Source organism: Pelmatolapia mariae, linkage group LG13, assembly GCF_036321145.2.
Source record: "Pelmatolapia mariae isolate MD_Pm_ZW linkage group LG13, Pm_UMD_F_2, whole genome shotgun sequence".
NCBI lineage: Eukaryota > Metazoa > Chordata > Actinopteri > Cichliformes > Cichlidae > Pelmatolapia > Pelmatolapia mariae.
In genome coordinates this window covers 5545960-5568583 of record NC_086238.1, presented here as the reverse complement: position 1 = coordinate 5568583, position 22624 = coordinate 5545960, and the positions used below count along the sequence as shown (strand labels likewise).

Sequence of the window (22624 nt, the reverse complement as noted above, 5' to 3'; positions counted from 1 at the left end):
GAGATCCAGGGGGTTTTGCACATCCACGCGCGCACAGGCACAGGCACAAGCTGGGATACAAAGTTAAGCATTCAGCAGCTGCTACACATACATGAATACAAAAAGGAAGCTAAACACCACTTGTGTTTAGTAAAGTGTTCACCTCCTGTAGCTCTGAATACATAAAATTTTTTAACTTGCTCAGAATGAAAGAAAACAATCGAAGGAAGAAACCACATAGGGAGTGTACTGAAAGTAGCAACTTTTTTTTTCTTTTTTGAGATACAACTATTTACATGTAACCAAAGACAATGTCCTTGAAAGGGGTACAAACATTTTTTTCCTCTTCCTGCAATTTTTGTTTTTAAAACAACTCAGAAATATTGTATAAAATAAAAATATCAGCTTCAGGGGAAAAAAGTAGTCTAAGCATCTGAAATGTCCATTAACTGGTATGTACAGGAGTATTTACATTCAGACCAGAATTTTTTTTTCTTCCAAAGTAATTAACAGTAAAATGCAGTTGCAGTTCTGTTCACTGCAGCCCTACAAACCAGATAAAACTAACGTTTTTACAGGTATGGCTGTCATTCAAATCAGTGATCGTACATGTGAGCAGTACAAGACAGAGGCTTTTCCAAGGATCATGTGCGTCATCAACATCATCATCAAGGGTTAAATGACACCAATATAGAATAAATAAATGGGAGCTTAATGCATGTTATCCAATGCAAACATATCATGAGCAAAAACATGAAGCTGCTTGTGGCTGGACACAGGGAAATATTAGACTCCCCTAACTCCATCCCACTTATGTTGATCAACATGTGCATAATATTTTAGTGATTGATGTTTAAAAACTACAATTTAATCAAAAATTTAGCCACACAAAGATGTGCTGTGTCCAGCCACACAGCTGTGTCACAAGGGGTGGATTATAATGAGCCAATGTTGGACACAACTGGGATCTCACTACGTAGGCTTTGCATTTTACACAAGAGGAGAACGCATTAAATTAAATACATTAAAAATAACTTCATTACAAACATAAAGGAAGCACAACAATCATAATTTTGAGTAATCCATCACGTTATACCAGTGAGTTTAAATGCATACTCTAATTACACACGGCTGAATTAAATGAACTTTAAATAATCTAAACAAACTAAAATGTGAGCAAACAGACAACGGCTGAGAAGAATTTCAGAAAAGCTCATAATTTTCCGCGTGCCGTCACCAGTCAAATAACGGACATCCTATTAAAAGTCAGTATGTCACGCAGTCCTGATTTCTTTAACAGTAACTCATAATTTTGGTAGAGAAATGCCCTCAAGGCAAAAAGAAAAATCTAAAAATATAATGAGCCAAAGCCTACAAAAATCAAGCTCCCAAAAATTACTCGGCACAAAATAAAAAGCTTAGAAAATAAGCTAGAAATTCGATTTCCCTTAAACATTCAAGCCAATTGCAAACGTGTAAGTCAATGGGATTTTGCATTCAAAATCATTCCATACAGGTTTTACGTACAGAGACATCATTCAAACGTCTGTGAAAATGATTTCATGCTAATCTATGATTTCACCCTTGGCTTGGACGTGGACACGCACAGAAGAAAATGTAATGATCCATAAAATTTGATTCAGTGGTTCACACTCCAGCTAAGCAGCCAGAAATCAAGACCCGGCAGCAAACGGGAGACTCCTCCTCAGTGGCCTGCTACCGTCACACATCTCGGGACGATGCGTGAAGACGTCTGCTTCGTTTAACTTTCCACGGATTACGGGGATGTAGCCTCGCGTCTGCAAGATTCTCACCTGAGGATGAATCTGGATCTGACTCTAAATGGGCTGTTAGCCGAGTGGAACTGAAGTTGTCTGCATGTCTGTCAGCTAGCAGGGCTTTGGTTCAGGTTGTGCTCCAGACAGGGAGTGAAACTTGTGTATATCTGTGTGCGTGTGTTTACGCACATGTCAATGTATGCCTTTTTTCCTCAGAGTTTAGAGTGATCGCAACATCTGCTTATCAGGTGAAGTCAAGAGAATGCTGCTAAGACTCCAATGGCCCCTTGTGGCTTCTAATGGGTAGTGGAGAACAAGAGTAACCTGAAAACCGTTTAATGTGCAGTCGGAGTAAGAGCTCAATAGTTTGCTGTCTGTTAACAGTGCTCCAGGTAGTCGATGACCCGTGAGATGGACTTCTGTCCTGTGGTGCCCATTGCACACTGTGTGGAGACAGAACAGGAAAAATAAAAACAAGTGTGTGAGGATGCCAACAACTTTACTTGTGAGGTCTCGATGCAAACACTGATGATAACAGGATGCTTCTGTTCAAAGGGGATGTTTATGAAACAGATGGTTCCAATCTTCAGCTCTGACAGGATGTGTCACAATCAAAGCTGCTGCAAAACACACATCTGTGGTGTGGTGGTGCTAGCATCACAGGAATCCTTGAATTATTTGGAAATTATGTTTTGCAAATTTATATCATTTCAATTATGCCTCTTGGACATAAAAAATATTGAATTGTTAATAATCTGTTGAGTACATTTAGTATTATAAAGAAGTAGTATTTCATAAAAGCCAAGTGCTACTATAAGCTTTTTATTTTTTGGAAGATGAGCAACAATCAGAAAGGCTTTCATTTATTCATCTTTCCAATGTTTTGAATTCCTAAGTCTTTTCATTAATAAACAGAAATAAAGGCTCAGCATTTCACTCACTTTCTATGGGGTTCTGAAAGGAGGTGAACTGAGCTATAGAAAAACTGCAATTATTGGAAACTAAAAGAGAAAATGTGGTATTGTACAGAATTACTGGGCCTCAAGAATGTTTATTTCATCCAAGCCACTTCACTGCACAAAAATGTGCTTTTGCTCAATGGGTCCAATTAAACGGCTTTTTGTATCTTCAGTTTAATTTGCCTGAAGCCAAGGATTGCATCAACACTCAGAGGCGTTAGGAGAGGGGGGGGACGAAAACCTTCAGTGTCAGTATTTTCACTACACTGTCACTAAAATATATTTTTTTGTTTGTTTGTTTGTTTTTTAAGAAAAACACTTTGATTTGTTGAGCCTGTATAATTCTGATATTCATCATGTATTTGCATAACTGTAGATAATTTTAAACATGCATCATCACGTAACACTGATAACAGAGGGCTGATATGGATAGTCACACTCACAGTGAGGTTCATGAAACTCAAGAACTTCTTCAGCATTTCTGTCATGATAGAGAAATCTCCTTTAGGTAGATTTTCTCTCACAGTAGTCACATTAATCTGAGGATGGCAAAAAAAGGAAGTGAGCAACAACACATATTATAGAAAAAAATTTTTTTGTTTTTTTTAAAAAGATCTGACAAAAAAAAAAAAAAAATGTATACATCTGCACCGGTTCTTACCTGGCTGCCCTGACAGAGGCAGCCCAGCAGCAGGGCTGTGTATGAAGCAACAATACTGTCCTCCATATGCTTGCCTGCGTGCTGCAGAGCTGTAGTAAGCACAAAGGAGAAAGACAAGGTTTCCCGATATATATTTAGCTGTAATTCACTGATCAGCTCACCCAACACTTCTACACAGCATTAAAAACAATGAGTCCATGATGTTCACAAGAGTAACATTAATTCCTGTTTTACAGTGCTCATGGAGGTCACATTCAAAGGACTAGCAAATACTAAAGAACAAAGGTTTGTATTTCTCAACCTAAACTTCAATGGAGCTGCAAAAACTAATCAACTGTAACAATAGCTGGACACAGGTTTCATTATTCATTAGCAAAGCCTGTTATGATGCAAAGCATGCGCTGTGGCAGAGACTAACGACACAGCTGAGAAAAGCATCAAGGCTAAAGCTAAACAGATTAAAGTGTAGAAGTCAATTTGCCAAAAATCGTGGCAGCACTCTACATCAAAGCCTGAGAAGAACATTGAAGGCAAAACAACAAGAGCTGTTGATCTTGCATGACAAAGTGGCACAACATCACTCAATGACCAGAGAAAGTATGGTGGAGACTTGTAACAATCCCCCCCAGCTGTACTTACAGGGTTCCCATGTTATTTTCAATAAAAATCATTGTTTTGTTTTTTTAAATGGCATAAATAAATAAAAACTAAGAGCAAGCAATTTGAAAATTATGTGTTATATTCAGGCTTTTATAAACAAGCTTAACTTCTAGTTGACTGCAAGGAAGGTGAAGACAGCACTTTGATCTGTGGTTTTAATGGTCTTGCAGATAAGAAAACAAAAACACCCTCTGTCAATTTTCTTTTCTTTAACAAAATATTGGGAAAAAAAAAAGTGATGCAGTGAGATAAAATTCGACCAAAGATACAGACAGAGAATAATCAGCGACATATTTTTAAAATATTGGGTGGATGTGGGTGTGCCGGGTGGGGAAAACCCCACTCGGCACACCCACACACGTCAATAGGGGTGCGATCTGGCCATTTAGTCAGTGAAACTCCCCGTTCTTACTGCTGTTGGAAATTTAATCATCTTTATCCTCCGGATGAAGATACTTGGAATGCTTTCTTGTAAACATTTTGATTTTTTTGCAGTATTTGCATCATTCCTAACCCACAGTAATTTAAAGATCAGGAATCTACGAGTTAAAGAAAAGAAAAAGTTTTCTGCATGTCGATCTAGAAGTTTTGAAACTTTGGGAAACATTAAAAAGAAAAACTGGAAATACCATCTCAAAGGAAACTCTGCCCTTCCTTTGTCTGCACAATTTCTTACACAGCTCATACACAAAACTCAGAATTTTAAGATGAAATGATAATAAATGAAATTATTCCCGTTATGGATAAATGTTGTGAATCTATCCCCCCCCCCCAATCATTTGGTGTGTAAAATTCAGCAAGAATGTCATTTGAAAAGCCAGAACTAAGCAATGTTGGATAAATTCGTTTTAAAAACTTGTCTTTGTTATTGAAGACAAGTGCGGTCTCCCTTAATATCCTTATTAGAGATTCGGTTACTGAATTCTTAATAGGGATTAGTGCTGGGCGATATGGAAAAAATATTTATCACGATATGAATTATTTTATATCACGATAACGATATATATCACGATATACCACCTGACCTGTGGTCATCTGGAAAGTATGCAGTCTTTAAACAGCGAGTGGAGAGGGTGCAGTCTTTGTTTTGAATTACTGTAAAGCATGTCGCAAATCCGGGTGCACGTAAAGCAGCACCATGTTGCAAAACCACAAGACAGAGTTTCTTTGCGAAAAATATAATTTTTTAATACTTTATTTTCTCTTGTTAAGAGTATGTATAGTGAGAAGACAACACTAATATATTTGCACAGGCTATTTAACCCTTTAAGACCTACCATAGAACCAAGTCCGCCAGAGCTTATCTTTACATTTATTTATTTTGAGTGTCTTCTTAGTTTTATTTTTGAGACACACAATTTTTTATATACTACAGGAAAAATAAAAATAAATAAATGCAAATTTGCAAAAACACAGCATGTGCATCAAAATAAACTATTTACAACAGTGTAATTTGACTTCTAAGCATCCCAGAAACGATACAGAAGAACATAAAGTCAAACATGACTTTTAAAAACACCAACATAGGCTTTGAAGCTTAAAAAACTACATTTTCCGCGAAAATGACGTCACTTCCGGTTTCAGGCAGGTAATGGCGGACATGCGAGAGTTCGCGCTGACTTATATACAAACTAGGAAGTGTTATGAACAGCTGATTGGATCGGCAAAGCCTGTTTCTGGAATATTATGTTTTTGTTGCTGCAAGTCTGGAATATTATGTTTTTGTTGCTGGAAGTGCTTTTTATGCAATTTTTGCAAAGCTATATGTGGAAGAAAACCGTGACCTAGGGCAAGCTAATGGAATAAGATGTAAGTACAACTCTTACGGTTTCATATGCAAAAAAAAAAAAACATTATTGCGCTACCTTACGTGGTTCCAGTTCTACAGGGATTTAAAAATAGTTAGGCAAAACGGAGTGTGCCTGCTCCGACCGGTTGTAAAGGGTTAATGATATATTTTATGTAATAATTTGTAAAATTCGGGCTAGAAACGATAGAAACGATAGAAGACAAATGGCACGATAGACACTTTTCTATCGTCCACACGATATATATCGTCATATCGCCCAGCACTAATAGGGATATTTTTCAAGCTTTACAGTTACTGGTATCTTCATTCTTACTGCAGACATTATTAACTTACGCTTAAATTGAGTCAGCATTTATTTGGATTGTAATTTTACTCAAAGCTACAAACAGCTCCTCTTATATGCACAACCCCCACTTTTAAAACCCCAAAATATCTACCTTTATTCAGGTCCAACTCTTCATCCTCCTCCTCTTTCTTCTCAGGTTGGCTGTCATTTGTTTCGGATGCCACCCACTGGATCTCTCCTGATGTCTCTTGCCACTCTCCGCTTTGGTCTAGTGCCGGTTTGGGGGCCTCACTGATGAGGTCGTCAGTCTTTGCCTCAGCCAGGATGGCAGCACGCTCCCTCTCAAGGAAGAGCTGGGATTCCAGGGGAAATAAACAGATGTGAACTCCAAACACAAGCCAAAAAACAGGAGCCAAGTAACACAGCAAATTTTTCATAATTCAAAGGGAATAAAAGAGTGGCAGTTTAGCTTGACGGCAAAGGTATTTCATCTTGGCGAAGTTAGGAAGCAAATAGGCATGCCAAATACTGTGAAACTAGCCTGTAATACTTGGGCATGAAAAGTAATTTTGAGGTTAATTGCCAATTTTTTCTTTAAAAGTTTCCAGACTTTTTGAAAATCTGCACAAGAACTCTGGCTGAGGTGACATTGATTAAAAAAGAAAAACCTAAATAAAAACCTAATTTCGAAATTTTAATCCACAAACAAGCAAGAATTTACTTACACTTGCTTATTACTTAATACTGTGAGCAAACAGAGGTGTGCATTTAAAGCAGTGAAGAGATGTTTAACACTCCCGACAAAGATGTGTTACCAGATAAATGAGTGGTTCACGTGTTCTATGATACAGACAAAAAAAGATTGCAACACAACACCCAATCACTTTGTTTCTGCTTAAATTAAGAATAGTAAAGATGTATTCAGCTCTTTAAACTGTATTAAACTATTGTTTTGTGGGGGTTTGTTTTGTTTTTTTAAACAAAAAGACAAAAGAGAGCCACATCCAGTGACTGCTAAAATATTGATGTATGAGTTCTGGCACAGTTCCTACCTTCACCAGGGCAGCCAAAGCACCGCAGGACTTGGGCTTGTCAGCCGTATCTGCCTCAGCTGACTCTGCCGATGTGTCAGATTGCGTTGGGTCAGCAGGCTGCATGAGGCTGTCTTCCAGACAGGTGTCGTCGACATTGTACTCCATGTCCACCAGACAGTGGCGGTTTCTGGAGCTGTACTCCACAAGGTTAATTAGTAGACCCAGGCCCTGGTATACACCACAGAATACACAAATGAGACATTCACATACATACATAAACTTACCAAACATCGTGTCAGCAACTGTGCCGTTGTGAAGATGTTTTCTGTTGTTGAAGAAAACCTTACCAGCACACGCACGTCAAAGCGCTGCTCCTGGGGGATGTAGCGTGGGACTTGAAGGACGCAATTTAGAGCAGTCACTATTAGCTGATCCTGTTCACCCGTCTTAGTGCTTCCCCACTCTGTAGACAAAAATAACCTTGTTATTAACCTCTGCTCACACATGTCAACATGATTCCCTGCTAAGCACCCGAATATTATAGCTCACGGTACAGACTATAATCATACAAGATACAACTGAATTCTAGCTGACCACATTAACACAAATATATTCATTTTGTACAGAAGTACACAATGAGCCATTTCATCGTTGTATATTTATAGAACAACAATCCAAACAAAAAAACTACAGTAAATTGAGTTTTTGCAGTTTTCCATAAATAGTATAAGAAAAGAAAAAGGAAATTATAATTAATAATATTTTTCTTTAAGGTTATAAATGAGAATACCATTGTCATGGGTAAGGTTGAGCAGCACTCCAATAACAGCCCTCATACAGTCCTCCACCGCCTTTCCCACATTTGTGAAGCTGCAGTGAGGCAGTGCAGCACCCGATGAAGACAGAGAGGTGTTGTTTAATGCCCTGCTGTACCGTTGGATCATATCCTCACAGTATCGCAAAGCTCTGGTAAAAGTAAGACAACATATTGTTGACAGAAAGTAGAAAGTGACATAACAGAAATAAAGAAATCCAAAAAGTGCAGAGTGGAAAGATAATCCTAAATGCAGAAAGTGCAAGGAGCTTGAGTACAGTTGATCTTCGATATACTGTGTTCATGAATGCAAACTAAGAAGAATCCATGGTTAAAACTAAGATCCAACTTTTGCTATCAATTTTAGAAACCACAGACCTGGTTATCGGTGTAGTTTTCTGTTATCCAAATCTATTACCCTAGGATTATTTTTATTTGCCCTAATGTTGTTTTTGATGGGCATGAGAAGCTTTAGAATTGCCCCGAGGTAAATCTATAATCTGATGAGTACAATGATCTTACAAAAAGTAAAAGAGACAAAGTGAAAAGGACCTGTCGTCATGATAGCCACTGCGTCCCTGTATGTCTGTAGACAGTCAATAATAGCTGTAAGCAGTAACTGGTGCTCACCTGGCAGAGGAGACAATAAGCTGAGACTCTTTGTAGGCAATCAAGTAACTCTGATTTTCAGGGTTCTGCACTGTCACCTGTTGGCAGGAGATGAAAGAGAAATGAAATCAATAGAGGGAAAAAGTACACCAAGAACCTTGAAAACAAGACAAGAAACACAAAATTAAGGGAGAACCTTTATGTTTAGCTCGGAAAGCTGAATGGCATTTTAAGATATAGCTGATAAAGACACATTCAGTGCTTTAAGCAGAGGCATTTAATCGGGTAACAAAAGTCACCAGCCAATTCACAGCTTAGTACTCAATTACTGTTGTCCTTGAGGCTCACTCTAGTGTGACTTTGGTGCAAGAGAGAATCCAACTTGACAGAACTGTACTTACACTTTCAAGCACTCTCAGACACCTCTCAGCCCCCCATAAAGATGCTACAAGGTTCTCCTTGTCATCCTCTTGGCTCAGGTTGTCAACACACTCTTTCACTGTGGCAATGCAACGCACACGACACGTGGCAATTACAAACCGTGACAAACAAAATCTTTGCATAGGTATACACATATGCACTGTACAGCATGGCTTTGAGCACATTAGTATCCAACACCCACCTTTGTCAACAATATGGTCCAGGCCTCCCAGTAGCCGGAGCTCCTCTTTGAACCAATCACCAGCTCTCTTGGAGGTTAATGACAGAAGTGTCTCCATGGCAAGGTGCCCTGTCTGCAGGGATAGAGGACAGAAGCATGTTTTAAAAAAACATCACTGGAATTTTATGTATGCTTGTATTACAAACCCACTATTGTAAAAGTCATCTACACTAAAATACACATTTCCCCCCCTAATTAAGCTTGATAAGATAAGTTCACCAAGAAAAGATTACTAGGTAGTTAAGCATATGTAATATTAATGCTTTCATGTTATCAAATCAGCAAATTTTCTGACTGAAATATTGTCGATCAGTTGTGACAGGTCAAAACTGACAGCTGAGCTGCAGTAAGATTAGTGTATTTGCATGCAGTCATTTTTAAAGTTACGTTTATTTTCATCAACCAGGGCACGAACAAGGGGGTGCATACAAACATCTCAGACTGACATATTATATTTTTATGAAAAACCTTTCCATTAAAGTAGTTTAAAAATGTACGTAGTGTTGCTTATGCAATAAATATATGAACAAGAGACTGTGGTTACTGGTTAAATCCAAGATTCACCAGATTTTTGTTATGATTTCTTTATTGATGGACAACCTACCGTGATGTTTTCTAAGTCAAGGTGCTTGTTGTGCACAGTCTCGCACAGTTTCCTGATCTTCTCTTTGACCTTTGCCACCTCCTTTGCTGTGAGCTGATCCTGGTGACCCGAGTAGTCCTGGTCTAGTTCCAGCAGCTTGATCATTAGCTCCAGACATGCCCTGTCCAGATCCATGTTAAGACGATCCCGGCTCAAAATGTACATCAGTGCAGCCGTGCACAGAGCGAGGTTCTGATAAAATGACAGATCAGGTTTTACAAAGGGGTGCAGGCAGTGTAGATCATATGGAGAAAGCTCTGGATCAGTAAGAAAAATCTTATTGTGTGTCACTTTCACTACATAGTTCCCAAAATTACAAAATCTATATTTAGACATATATAAAAACAACAGGAGTTGATTCACAGTGCCATTCAGTCAAGGATTACAACCAGAACACAAAGAATATGTTAAAAACAGCACCAAGAGAAAAACAGAAAATACACAAAAAAATAAATAAATAAATAAAATAAAGATTAAAACAAACTGACATCAAAAAAGGTCCATCCAGTCAAAAATACTGCCATATCATAAAAACATAATACCCACCACAAGCTCTTTGCTTATAGCAAGACTAATATATTTTAAGACACTACATTAAAAACAGAAAACCCACTTGTTGAGCAAAAAATAAAATCACAAACCTATTTATACGTGTGCATATCTAACCCTGGGATATCATTTGAATAACTACTGAGGTCTCCCTGCACTCTTTTTGCATTTTGATAATTTAATACCGAAGAAACAGGGCTCGTGATTCAACACTTAGATGGAAAAGTAATGGTTCATGTCACAAAATAAATTGTGAAAGCACCAGTTATTCAAAGGTTGTATTACCATCTGTCAAAACTTCAAGGGAGATGATAGAAAGAGATTCTAGCAGGAGGTGACAAAAAAATAATTAATTAAAAACAAAACTTTCACTGACCGGGTGTTGTGGAGCATCGTTGAGCATTTTGAAGACCTGTGCGACTTTTCCTCTTGCCCTCAGGTGCATCCTGAAACTGGGCATGGCACACCGTGTGGCCAGGCTGATTATACTAGAGAAATGAGGGAGGAAAGTGGAGAATAGAGGGAATGTTAAAGATAGATTTATGACAATGAAATCAGCCTACTTTTAAATTAAAATGTCACAAATGGCAAACAAAAGAAATATAGGGAAAGATTTAAAGACTAAGGCCTCAAAGTTGCCCATGCTATGCATCAATCCAACGTTCTAATGGTATAAAACAACAACAGCCTGACTTTGGCTTTCTGCTGATGCACAGTATGGACCCAATGCAAGCATTAAATTATTAAGCTGTTTTTCTCAGTGTGAGAAAGAGACTGGGAATGATTCTTTTATGTGTAAGGAAATGTCAGTGTTGACTTAAACATCACCTTTCTAATTCTGTAAGTTCATATATCACAAATAAAAAACGTCCAATTTATTCAATAGGTAGCAATAAGTAAAAATAAATAAATACAATGTAAAACTAATTTAGTTTATTATTATATTTAATTATAATTGTATTATTATCATCATCATCAATCATCATCATCTCCACTCATTATGACAGTTATTTGAGGCTCTTCAGTCATTACTTGACCAGTTTGAAGTACGACTTTGTAAACATACAGTGAAAACCTGTGTGAGACACCTTCAGAAGAGCTAATGTTTTACATACCGTATTTTTTGGACCATAAGGCGCACCGGATTATAAGACGCACTGTCGACAAACGGGTCTGTTTTCATACATAAGGCGCACCGGATTATAAGGCGCATTAAACGAAACAAAACAGTCAGATAAGTCAAACTTTACTCAACTCATTCCTCTTGCTTCCTCCACTTCCGTACCATTGATTCATTAATGTTGAATTCTCTAGTAGCTGCTCTAGTAGCTGTTTTTCTAATTTTTGCTATGCAATTCTGCACTGTCAACTTTCTGCTGTAACAAAACAAATTTCCCACGTGTGGGACTAATAAAGGTTATCCTATCTTACATTAATGACTAACCTCATATTGTGGCTGGATTATCTCAGTTGTTCTCCCCTACTGAAGTTTGGTCCATTTACAGCAATTTTCCATGTGATTGCATTTGTCAAAAAAAAAAAAAAAAAAAAAAAAAAAAAAAAAAAAAAACATCGGGAACTTTCACTCATTCGTTCATTCTCCAACTGTGTTATGCTTTGTTATGCTAACATAGCTGTGTCGCTAGCGATCACTAGCACAGCATTATATACCAGCTAGTCCAACTTCAGTAACCCTACAAACGTCACTATTGTGTAGTTTCCTGTCTTCATTCATGTTGGAAGTGATAGCAGGGTTGTACGTTTTATTTTTTTCCAGAAATCTCTCAGTCAGAACATGCTATATCATGTTTAGATAACTAGCGAGCTAACTTTCTGCTGACTTCTAACTCCGCTAAATTTAATAAATTCTGTTTTCATGGATGCCTGGATGTTAAACTTAATTGTTACACCTGGTAAAGCAGCAACACTGTTCATTTTATTAAAGATGAAAGAATTTACACAGGTTTTTAACTCTCAGTGTGCCGCAGTGTTCGTTTGACTTTGGGACCTTAAACGGACGGAGTTTTGGACCCAGATTACTATGAGTCGCGAGGCTCCTGACTACGGTAGCCATAACGCTCAGACAATCCATCAAGCGGTGCAGCTTCATAGCTTAGCAAAGTTCTACTAAAACATTTTTTGACCGATTTTTGAGCGCCGTATACCACATAAAATCGGTTCGAGGTCAGTAAACACAGCCAGAATTCATAGATAAGGCGCACAGCCGATTTTTGAGAAAATTAAAGGATTTTAAGTGCGCCTTATAATGCGGAAAATACGGTATATTAGCCCAGACATAATGTAAATATAGGATTGGGTGTGGTGTATGGCCACACATTAACTACCGGTACTGCATTTCTAGTTTGAATTATGAATAAAATCACTTAAATCCTATGAAAACATTGGATAAGAAGTGTGATTTACATCATAGTTTCAATGTTTTAACTAAATGTGATTTTGTTATCACATTTAGTTAATCAGTAACACATGATCAATATTTTTTTTTTCATGGTTTCAATGAGAGAGCAATGCTGTGAAAATGAATGCAGAACAATATTAGTTTAATCTTGGATATTTGGGGAGTGGGGGGGGGTCCCCATTCATAAACGCTGTAAGTGAAAAATCACAATTGGAAGTAAAATGTGATTAACAGGCTGACGCACAACAGTGGAAGGGAGGCGAGCAAATGCAAAGAGAGCAGAAATGATTGAGAACTTTAGCTACACAAAGTCTGTGGGCTGGAGTGCAATTCAATTAAAATTGATCATCTGTGCTTGTTTTCACAGTATTAACTCTGCGTTTTCTACCTCCTACTACTTTGTTGCAAGAATAATAACTTACTTTATGAATTTTGGTTTTAGGTACTTTTATGAAATATTAACTGGCATATGCTTGTACCATTCACTGAACTTTGTAAACTAAGTAACATTTAGCAAGTCACAATAAAGAAATCAAAATCAGACCAAATATATAAATGTTCCTCTACAACACAACAAGGAAAAATTCCCAGCTGGTTATTAAACTTACCTAAGGCATCTTGTGTTGAGCGGCTGACTACTCTTGAGCCCTGTCTCCAGGTACTCAAAGTCATCTGTGAACTCTTGATTCTCTCCAAACTCCACCACATCGTTGAAGTGTTTCACATGCTGCACCACGGTATACAGCTGGTAGAAGGGAAATGGGGTTAATTGTAGCTAATTGAGAAGCACTGCATCTGTCCAGACCCTCAAATTGCTCACACACACAGCAAATTGCTCACATTTCTAAATTCCTCTATTGGTTTCACAGCCAGCAAAAGCTTCGGGTCAGTATGATCAGCAGTTGACACTGTATGTATATCTATATCAGCAGTCACACTGTGAGTGGGCTCAGCACGACACAGGATGGAGGGCCTGGGTTTATAACAGAATCAGTGTGTGGTGACAGCTTAGTGTAGCTGAAGCCATTTAACCTCAGGGGATCTGTGGCTAACAGCCTGATCTGGGGCCAGAAGGCCCATCTGTAAATGACACAAGCTGTATGGGAGTAGCACTGGCACACATCAAATGAATGCCATCCCTTCACTGGCTGAGTGTTTAAAAAGGAAGGGAAAAAGGGGGGGTAGGGGTAATTCATACTGGCAAGCAAACAAAATGTGAAGTAAAAACTGATCAGAATGATTTATCTAACAACTGCTGTTACTCAGCAAATCTGTGTAACCTGGACTCACCTCCTTGTCTTCTTTTCTGCATTTGAGTGCTGTGACAATATCCTGGTTGAGTCGTGTGGGGATGGTCTCTGACTTAATGACTTTGGGTGGCGGTGGAGGAGCTTTGAACAAGCCGTCATCTTTATGGGAGTTGCTGTCCTTGCTGCTGCTCGATAAAATTGCCTAAGGACAAAAAAGAAGCTGAGAAACGGAGCTCATACCAAAGCAACAAAATCTGTTTAATGACATGTCCACAAGATTTACCACAGCTGAACAGTCTGTTAACCACACAAGTCTTTAATAAGTGCTGTTAACAGATGTCAGACGAGGTAGTGCAAAGTTAACAATAACTTTTAAATCCCAGTCGCCAGACTCTGATTAGCTAGTCTCTAAACAAACATTATTTCCATTGGGGTAATTCAATACAAAACATACAAGCAAACTTCACTTGCCTGGAAAAGTAATTTCACTTGAACAGTGTTACGTCCCCCCCCCCCCGAGGGCAGGAGGGAAAAAGACTAATTAGAGCAATTAATACAGAAATTGTTGACTACTAAGAAACCAGTAAGCAGTATCCTAATATGTGGACATTAAGAACACAAACACAAATAAATGGCGCTAGTTAATAGCATTTGCTTTACATAATAACCCAGTAATAGTGTTTACCTTCTCTGTGCAAAATGAATGTATACATTCCTAATGAGAACTTTAAACATACAAATACAGTCTTTACTCACAATGACAGATTTACATTTTTATTCCAGTTCCTGACAAGCAAACCAAGCAGTAACCTTGCTGAAAAATTAAGACAAGGGAGAAAAAAAAACTGTGGCTTCTCTTATAGCAATTTGAGTTCGGCTCCAAAATTAATCAATGTGTGACTGACTTGTGGTATTTTAAAATGCCTAGCTTCAGCCATGAAAAGAACACCTGGCACAAAGAATAGATTTAGTCTACATAGCCAACTTCCTCCCCCATAACATCTGATTTTTTATAGCTCACATTGACATTTTATTATAGCTTAAAACTGAAAGGCGTGCTAACGTTAGCTACAGTGGATTTTGTGCAATACTTTACCTCCAGTACTCAACTGGACTAGATTGAACTTTTGAAGCATTTTTAATGTACTTATCTGATGAGTAATATGGCTTGCCAGGTGGCACAGCCCATCCGAAAAGTTTGATATTCAGTTTCAGTGACTGAAATTCAAGTATTATAATTCTGTTAATAAGCAGATACCTGTGTTTGTGCTTTGCTAGTATCAGCTGATGATTTAGCACCCCACCAACTGGCCTAAATATGGTCTCTACATCAACAAAGTCAACATACCAGCAGCTAAAACACAAATATTATGGCTTCAAAATGCAGGTTTAAGAAGCTAATAGATGATGCCACATTCTGTCCATCTTTTACTAACAGTCTACAGGCAAAATACAGTATCTTACAGGAGCAGTCTGAGATCGAGAGAGTGGAGGCACAGGCATTTCTTCAGGTTCGGGCTGGTTCCAGTGGCGAGCATTGTACACAGCTTTAGCAGGAGACTGAAACACAGCAAGAACTTAGAAATTAGTCAGTTAACTAAACGGATACACATATTTAGTGACCACTAACTGCTAGCATAAGAAAATACTGATGGTGTTTTCAGATTGGTGCATTTCAGTGACGACAGTTTAAAAAAAATAAATTAAAAAAATTACAACAACAACCTATATGCCAATATTTAATTCTCTAAAGAATACCACGTTCCAGTTGTAAATGAGCAGAACTGAACCCATAAACACTGCATGCTGAATTCATGTTGATAGACTAAGACAACAGCAGCCTCAGTGTAGAACACAACAGTCCCCAAGCAGCACAAAACATTTCCTGAAAATGACAGATTGTGAAACTCAATTATATCGTACAAAGACAATGTAGGAAGTTTTGCTGAGGATGTAGAAAGAATAAATACACAGAATTAGTAAGACAGACTACAAATAACCCAAAGCCACTTCAAAACATGATCTAGATAAAGAGAGAAAATGTGGGCATTACACAAAACAGCACAGCATTAGAAATCAAAGCAGAGTTATGAGAAAATATGTGCCTGATGAAGAGGTAATATCCAAATCCCCTTCAAAGTGGAAACCCATGCATGCTACTGAACGCACATTTATGGGATTCGAATGAGACTGCTGTCAAAAGTTATTCCCTGGGCATCACAGTTCAATGCCTTAAATCTCCGACTGTAGTTCTAACCTGCATCACTGCTGAATCACAGAATTGCATTACATAAAATGACAACCATATAAATTTAGTTTTCAGTTGAGCCTCTTACCCGCCCACTTGCTCTATTTTTCTCTGATGCTCTCCTCACTCTCGTTATCTCAGGCTATTTTCAGACAAGATGGGCATTCTGTTATGTAAATGTCATCTAAACATCAATAAGCCAAGATGTGTCAGACCTGCTTTAAACCCTGGTCAGGAGTAAGGTCATCAAAAGGGCTAGATGACTTGTACTGAGACACTTAGATTGATCAGACTGTAGTTAAAAGGTTTGTGCCTATCCATTGTCTATGCAATTTAAAAAAAATAAGTCTCATGGGCAAATATTCAAAGACACTGGATGGCACAGGACAAAGAAAACGTTTGGATGAAAGCGAGCCAAGAAACACACAGCCAATTTTAAAACATGCTCAAATACCTTTTTGGGTCCACTGAAAATCTTTTTCAGTCCACTGCCAACGTCCTTGGATTTGTCACTTGGCTTCCCTGAGCGTGCTTTCTGGCCCTCGGTGCCACCAGGACTTGAGTCATCGGAAAAGTCAAAGGCATCTGCTGGATAAACCAGATTGTTGATGATTAAAGGAAAAAAAAAAAGCATGAGTTTGTAAATGGGTGGAATATTAACCAAAGTGGGTCATCCAAGCACTTCTAAGTTAAAGAGGGGCTTGAAATTTATGTCATTACATTGGATCATGCAATAAAATGCCAATTACACCAACACCAGATCTGTTTTTAAGGACTGCTTTTACCTGTATTACTGCTAGCATGACTGTCTTGAGAGTCACTGGTATGAGGGCTATCCACGCTGGAGCTCAAAGCAGCTAAGGCTGCGGCTGCCTTCTTGGCCTTCTTTTCTTTGGCTTGGGAGCTCTCATCATCACTGTCACTCTCACTCAGGTCATCAAAGCCAAAGTACTTGATCTTGTAGTTACTCTTGCCAGCTTCTGAACCCTCCTCCCCCTCCTGGTCCTCTTTGTCCTCAAAGCCAAAGAACTCTAGCTTGGTCTCGGTCTTGGTCTTCTTGGTCTTTGTCTGTGTGGGTCTGAACCTACAAACAAGAAGAATATTTTTTTTTAGATTATTTTGTTTTGAAGTATTGTGCCTTATGGGATTTTTCAAAGGAGATGGAAACTGAAGCAGGACAAAGAAAAAACTCTTTTGTAGAAACAAAGAAAAGAAAATAGGATTTCAAAGTGGGTGCCTAAAATTACTTAGCTGAGTGAATAGAAAGCTTTTTTGTCAATAAATGTTACTGTTTAGAGATATCTAAAAACAAACAAACTGTAGACTCTACAATATAGAACAAACACTAATGCACGTTTCTCCAAATAGTTGATGTCAATAGTTTAGTTTAAAAATAATTCTTATCAAGTTGATTCCGTATAAATGGCTGACATGTGATGAGATCACACACAATGACACAGACAGAGCACACATTTTTGCCACCATTTGCCATTTTGACTTGTTAGAGGGGGATTTAACATTAATCTAACAAACTAAAGCTTCACTCCCTGCTGCCTCTCTTGCCACTGGTGATTCAATCTGACCTGCCTCTCAAAAGCAATGAAATGAAAGCGCAAGAACATATAAAACTTCAAAGTATGACCCGAAACTTTGAATTTTAAAGCCAGGGACACATCAAGGTAAAGCACATTCTTTCAGAACAAAAGTCTGGCCAATACTGTATAACAATACGATACATGAAAGCATAGTCTAAGTGCCAATGAAATCTTTATTAAACCTGAACTTCAGTAGCGTCTGCACTTTGTTCCTCAGAATATGAATGAATGACATTTTTATAAGATCCAGTACTAGTGAGAGATCAAGCAAAGTGTGTATGACCACGCGATGAAGTAAGATATAAGGTAGTATGTATTATTATATTTAAATTACTAACCTACCACATGATGGCTGCCTTATGGTATTGTGTATACACGGTAATAAATATTTAACCTGAAAATATTTACTACAAAAACAAAATCTTGAATGACACAAGAAAATGTACTCAAGTCACCCATCCATATAATTAGCAATGGTGGATAGGCTACAATTGTTTAAATAAGAATTCAAACGTAGTATTTTGAGAATTCTCTCTGCAATGTGGCCTTTAAGACACAGAACTATCAGCCTTACCTAGTAGGTTTGGGTGGTGGTGCATCTGATTTCTTCTTCATCTGCCCTGCTTCTCCAAGGTCAGCTGGGGGAGCGAGGCTGACCAGTTCGTCAATGCTCCGCTCCATTGAGTCCTGGATGGTGACATTGCACACTGACAGGCAGGAAGGGTGGAGAACCGTGTAGTCCCGTACCCTCCCACCACCCCTTCCCGCAGGCTTGGCTGCTGTTTTAGCACTGGCAGCAGTACTACTTGCACCAGCAGAAAGGGCACTGTTGGGCTTATCTTGGGCACTCGCACCATCAGTGGACTTGTTGCTGTTACTTTCTGCAAGTTCAGATGATGATTTGTTAGGCCGGCCTGGCCGCTGGTATTTTTTGCAATTTGAGGCCCTCAGGGTAAATGGGGAAGGGGGAATGTTGTCCACTGGCTCTGGTGGGGCCTCCGCAGAAGGCTCCACCTCTGCACCTTTCATTTCATCTGACAGCAAGCCATCACAAGAAGATGAGGATTGGAAGTCCCTGCTACCACCTGGCACATCAGTGGACAGTTTAACAGATGTGTCTATATTAGGAGAGGAGGAGGTGGACCTCTGGGAGAGTTTCTGATCATCAGAGAGGACTGTCCTTGACAAAGAGGTCCCCCATGCAGGTTTCTCGCTGCTCTGTGATGCACTTTTGTACCACGGCTGGTTATTTTTACCTACTTTCTCCTCTGTTTTTTGTTTGCCTTTGAACAAAAGAGAAGATAAATGCAGGTTTGTTTAAAAAAAAAAAAGACAGGAACTACTATGCTTCTATAACAGTTAGAAATTACTGTAAAACTTAAATAAGCAGGTTAAAATAAATTTGGATAAGGAGTTAAAAAATACATGGAAAAACTGAAAACTTACTTGTGAATGTGGCTGTTGAACATGCAGAGGACTGTGCATAAGTCACAACAGCGGCTGTCCCAGTGCTTTGCACTGTGGTGGTCTTCGTCACCTCCCCTTCAGCAACTTTTGCCTGCGACACGTTGTGGGAGGTTACAGTCTTGGACTCTTCATCACTGTCAAAGCCAAATGGGTCTTCCTCACTATCACTGTCCTCAAGCCTGGGTCTTTTAGGGACCTCAGAAACGTCAGGTTTTAACAAAGGCCGTTTGGCTCCGAGCTGAGCCTTGTAGGTGGTCTCCCCCCATTTGGTGGTCAGAGTGGGCTTTTTATTGGAAAAGACCTCCTCAAATTTCGAGTTAGCCTCCCCACCTTTGCGGTTGTACGTTTTGCCGAATCTGGATGTCATGTTGGCTTCTCTATGTTACATATTCCCTGTGAACAGCAGCAGAGACAATAAAACATTTACTATACCAATAGAACATCAAGTACATTATAACCTGCGCACCTAAATTAATACGAATGACTTGGCAAAGGAGGAGGTTTTAAAAAAAAACAAAAAACAAAAACAGGCTGTTATCTTCGAGAGTGGTTTGGGGAATGTTATTTATATTAATCCGGCTAAGTTATGTTTCAGCTGTTGGCTGGTAGCGCACAAAGTTAGCATAGCTAGCTCAAGCGGTATAGCTTTCCAAACCATCATCGGTAAATGTGAGCAACACGACAGAAAGCTTGACCGATTTAGAGCAACTTTAATACAATGTGAAACTCTTTACCTATCAGCACATACTGACAGGACAGCTAAGTGCTGTGTTAACTCTAGCTCAGTCAGTCCCTGCTTGTAAAGTTAACTACTATAAAGTTAGCCACTAGCCATTAGCTTAACATGGCTAACTATGCTAACGTAAGTCTGTTTACATTTCTCACCTGGCTGCCTCAAATGTCGGAAACCTTGCGTCTGAAACACGTTTTAGTCTTTTGACGTAATGGTCTGAATGAAAATACTATGGTGCACAAATCGTCCGTAATTACAAATGAGTAACAATGCAGTGTTACCTTTTAACTCCAGCGAAAGGCTAACCGTCCGCTTGTTTTTTAGCCAGCCGGCTAGGCCTGATTTCCCACTCGCACACAAATCAAGCGGGTAAAGTCCGCTCAGCAGAGTACAAACACCATTACAAAGACATCTCTATTCCGAATATGTCCACGCAGCGATGCTTATCAACACAGAAATGCGTACTTAACGCACCGGTGCCTGTAACAGTCTATATATGGTAGATAATCCGGACTTTTTGCATTTTGGAGTGCTACGGACGGCCATTAAAATATCCCCTCCCTCCTCGATGCTTGGCAAGACCCTCATGTAGAGGGCTGGTCGAAGGCAATCGACCAACCAGCAACAGGAAAGGTTTCCTGTGCGTTGAGACTTTGTGAGCAAACGCGACTCTGATTGGTCTAAAAATGAAACCAAAACAAACAATAGGGGGCGCAAGAGGACCACATTAGTTGGGTTGAACTTGAAGACGTGCCAAAGAGAAGCTAAATTAACGGCCGTGATAGGCTTTAAGTCTGTCCATAGACCTTCTATGGGAAAGAACAGATGCACTAATAAAAAAGGTCCGCTCAATTTTTGCATCGGTCCACTCAATTTGTACAACATTTTGTGAACAGCTTAAAGGGGTCTAATTTCCGAATCTAATCTTCTTCGAATGAAACCCTTTACACATGCAATACTGTACAAATGTCGTCAAATTCCACCTCTCAAGATCATCAACACCACCAGCTTGCTGTGTCTGGTCTTTGCATATATATTTTTTCCTATTTCTTAAGGACATGACTTTCAGATACTGTTCATTTAATGTAGGCAGTTTTTTAGGCCAGCCATTTATTTTGTCCTCCACTTGTCCAGCTTTCTCAATTTTCTAGGACACCCTTGACATCATGTTGAGATATGCCAAGTTTTCAGCAAATAACTCTTTGAAAATGAACGTTTTGGTTCAAAAATACTGTTTTATGTCTGTCAAACTGTGTTATCTTTCACATTTTTTAAAGGTTCTATGGGAAAAAAAATTGTGAACAAAAGATGTTTTTGTGACCCGTTGCTCGTAACAAAATGCCTAAAGTTACAGTTTAAAATTATGTCTTGGCAATATTGTCTAATATATGAAGATAAACACTGGCTGTTCCCTGCCCTTTTTATGTTTGAAAGACCTTCAAATAGCCTGAAGAACTCATAAAGAAATGAGTAGTGGCTCAAGACTTTTGCACAGTACTGCTGAGCCTTTTTAATTGTATTTGTTGGACCCAAATGTAGCAGTTAGGTGTGTTGAGGATGTGTTTTAATGGTGCCACTTGCAATTATGTCTCAAACAAAAAGGCACATGATGGCTACACACACTTAGATTTAAGTGAGAAAATTTTTAAAATATATTTGATGAGCCAATGCTTTAATCCAGGAAAAACGATCTTGTGTAATTACTTCAAATTAGGATACTTAAGGTAATACATGCAAACAAGAAGAATTCTGATTTGAACAGTATTTCTATCTTGATTTCCATATCAGACACACGGAAGAGTGTTAAGTTATGTTACTTAAATTCTTCTGGTTGTTTTCTTAGCATAACATAATATCTTACACGATCAATATAAATGTTGTTGTATGCTGCCAAATCTGATTGTTCTATACCCAGTGGAGTGAATTTCTAAACACATCCAACATACTGTAAGCAAAAATCATGTATATATCACCCACGCTGGCACTAGCCTGGGGCACAGATGGTGTCAAATGAATACATAGTTTGTTCCAACAGCCTGGGTCTTCAGGGCCAAGTGGTCCCAACTGTATCAACACTGAAATGAGCATTACTCATCCAGAACAAACCTCACAACATCTCCTTAAAAGCATGAAAATCTTTTGTGGAAATGACTGGCTTCAGTTCAGAAACAGCAAGACACTAATTTCCCACAGGATCTGCCTGAAATGTTTAAATTTCAGATGGATCCCATCCATTTCACCTAATGAAAAAAGTAAATAACACAAATAGTGTTAATATAATATTGTGATTGGGAAACAGCTGTCACACTAGTTAATCTCCTGATATAAACAGTAAAGTGTCAACATAATACACTGACATATTTTTTAGTTTATCAGAGGAGTCATAGACCACAATTAGCCAAATGTTTAGTCACTTTGTTTCTGTGATTATTTTTGTAACATTTGGACAAACATAACATGGTTGATCAT

At 38.7% G+C, this 22624-nt stretch overlaps 1 protein-coding gene across 2 annotated transcripts; it reads right to left on the bottom strand.

Annotated features, from left to right (window-relative positions):
* Positions 1 to 212: 212 nt before the first annotated feature.
* wapla (WAPL cohesin release factor a) lies at positions 213 to 20720 on the bottom strand. Of its 2 annotated transcripts, none has more exons than XM_063491203.1 (20): positions 20437 to 20720; positions 19402 to 19815; positions 18530 to 19238; positions 17146 to 17444; positions 16815 to 16948; positions 15577 to 15672; positions 14153 to 14314; positions 13471 to 13607; positions 10820 to 10931; positions 9856 to 10086; positions 9213 to 9324; positions 8992 to 9089; positions 8612 to 8688; positions 7958 to 8133; positions 7515 to 7630; positions 7186 to 7395; positions 6285 to 6486; positions 3378 to 3466; positions 3160 to 3255; positions 213 to 2200 (listed from the first exon to the last, which is right to left on the bottom strand). In XM_063491203.1, the coding sequence occupies exons 2-20, from the start codon at positions 19787 to 19789 to the stop codon at positions 2135 to 2137; spliced, it is 3510 nt and encodes a 1169-aa protein (XP_063347273.1). In that variant the 5' UTR covers positions 19790 to 19815; positions 20437 to 20720; the 3' UTR covers positions 213 to 2134. The 2 variants fall into 2 exon arrangements, with proteins under 2 accessions (XP_063347273.1, XP_063347274.1); XM_063491204.1 differs by having other exon boundaries at positions 16815 to 16945.
* Positions 20721 to 22624: the final 1904 nt, after the last annotated feature.